This window comes from Camellia sinensis, chromosome 10 (assembly GCF_055761805.1).
Source record: "Camellia sinensis isolate YWXY chromosome 10, ASM5576180v1, whole genome shotgun sequence".
In the NCBI taxonomy this organism is placed as follows: Eukaryota; Viridiplantae; Streptophyta; class Magnoliopsida; order Ericales; family Theaceae; genus Camellia; species Camellia sinensis.
The window spans coordinates 27726858-27729050 of record NC_138970.1 but is presented as its reverse complement, the minus strand read 5'-3'; the positions used below and the strand labels follow the sequence as shown (position 1 = coordinate 27729050).

Sequence of the window (2193 nt, the reverse complement as noted above, 5' to 3'; positions counted from 1 at the left end):
TCCTCCAATGTTCTAGGAGTGGTGACAAACCCAAATCATCTTGACATATTTTAATTTGTTCCTGAGTACAATTGTCAAATTATTTTATTTTATTTTATTTTTTTGTAATTTTTTCAAAACACTTTGAAAGTTCATAAAGGATGTTTATTCAACTCAATATCACACACATAGCACCAAATAATAGGAAATTGATATACACTGCACTGATCAAGATTTTCCCGAACTTTTTTTGATTTCCCGAGAAAGTAATTTTACAACAATGCCTCACACTGTGCAGGAAATAATTAAGAATGATTGGCATATAAAAGAGGCAAACCTTTTAGTTACCGGTAACTGGTCGTTCCGGTTGATAGGTGAGAGACAGGAGCTGGGGTCTAAGTTTATCTTTCCAGAATTCACAGCTAGGTCCAACCTCACTCTCTCTCCTTTTCACCTCCACCACCACCAGCTCATCCGTTAACCGGTCAATCTCCACCACCACCACGAAAAGACCATTTTGCCCTTCCACCTTCAATCCCCAATCCTTCTTCCTCATCACCGTCAACCCCTCCGCCTTCGCCACCGCCTCGATTTCTCCGATGATTTTCTCAGGCGGCGCCGCCGATATAAACCGCTCGCTTCCGGTCGGAACCGCCGGGTGATTGAGCAAACCAGACAGATCAACACCGGAGGAGAACGAGATTATATCGAAAGCGTTCAAGAACTGTTTCTCGTTCTCGTCGTGGTCTTTGAGTTCGAAATCATTGGATTCGAATTTGATTTCTTTGTATCCTTTTTTGAACCACGGATCGGCGACGATTTCATCGACGGTGATGCGAGTTTGGGGATTCGTGTCGAGTAAGCGAGACAAGAAGCGTTTGAGATCCGGAGAAATCCATTTCGGACACCGAAACTCGCCTTTGTAGATTTTTCTGTACATCACCATGAGATTCGCATCGTTGAACGGTAAGTAACCGACGTTGAGGACGTAGAGTATGACGCCGCATGACCAAACATCCACCTTTGCTCCATCGTAACCTTGCTTCGCGAGGATTTCGGGTGCCACGTAAGCAGGGGTACCGCAAAGCGTGTGGAGGAGTCCGTCGGGTCGGATCTGATCCTTCACGGCGCTGAGCCCGAAATCGGTGACTTTCAGATCCCAATTCTCGTCGAGGAGGAGATTCTCCGGCTTCAGATCGCGATGAAAGACGCCGCGAGAATGGCAGAATCCTACGGCGGAGATCAGCTGCTGGAAATACCGACGGCTGAGATCTTCGCTAAACCGTCCCTTCGCGACCTTCGCGAACAGCTCGCCTCCCTTCGCGAACTCCAACACGAAGTAGATCTTCGTCTTCGTAGCCAAAACCTCGAACAGCCTCACGATGTGAGGATGACGCAGCCGGCGCATGATAGAGATCTCTCGGTTAACATGCGCCGTGAGGCCTCCCTTAAGAATTTTTTGCTTGCTAACTGCCTTGATCGCGACGCTCTGGCCTGTCCTGACGTTCCTAGCGTGATACACCTTCGCGAAGGCTCCATAGCCGAGAAGCTTTCCGAGCTCGTATTTTCCGAACAGGTTCGTCGCCGGAGGCAAAACATTGCCGGAATCATCTACGATCTCTGGCATTTTCTCTACCTAGAGATCGTAACACTGTATTCTTCCTCAAAATCCTCTTCTCTTGGCATGAAACCACTCAGCAAAAACTGTTCGCTCGAAAATCAAATCAAAAACTCTGAGAAATTAAATTAAAATTTTAAAAGAATATTTGAATTTCAAGAGTGATTGGATGTTCCAAGGATGTTCAACTATTGGGATACGCAAGGATGATTGATGATGATTATGATGATAATGATTCAAAGAGAGAGTTATCTATATAAAGCGATTACAGAGAAGTTTGAGAGAGAAACGGGACTTGTTTTTTGTTTTTCTGTTGGGAGAGAGAGAAAATTGGGGGGCTTTTTTTTTTTTTTTTTTTGTGGAATGGAAATAAATATTTACGACTTGTTTGTTTGTTTGTCCATTTAAAGAAAAGTTATTACCTCCTGAATAAAAAATAAAAATAAATAATTAAATAAAAATTATTGGGTACGGATAGGCTTGTGTTAAATATAAAAATAAAAAAAAAATTAGGAATTTTAAGAGTTGTATTAAATTTTTTATTAAACACTCACATGGATATGGACCTACATAAGTGGGGCCTATACCTATATGAA

General features: G+C 43.0%; 1 protein-coding gene across 1 annotated transcript; it reads right to left on the bottom strand.

Annotated features, from left to right (window-relative positions):
* Nucleotides 1-213: 213 nt before the first annotated feature.
* On the bottom strand, nucleotides 214-1990 carry LOC114270381 (CBL-interacting serine/threonine-protein kinase 14). Its single transcript, XM_028211852.2, has one exon. The coding sequence runs from the start codon at nucleotides 1604-1606 to the stop codon at nucleotides 320-322; it is 1287 nt and encodes a 428-aa protein (XP_028067653.2). The 5' UTR covers nucleotides 1607-1990; the 3' UTR covers nucleotides 214-319.
* Nucleotides 1991-2193: the final 203 nt, after the last annotated feature.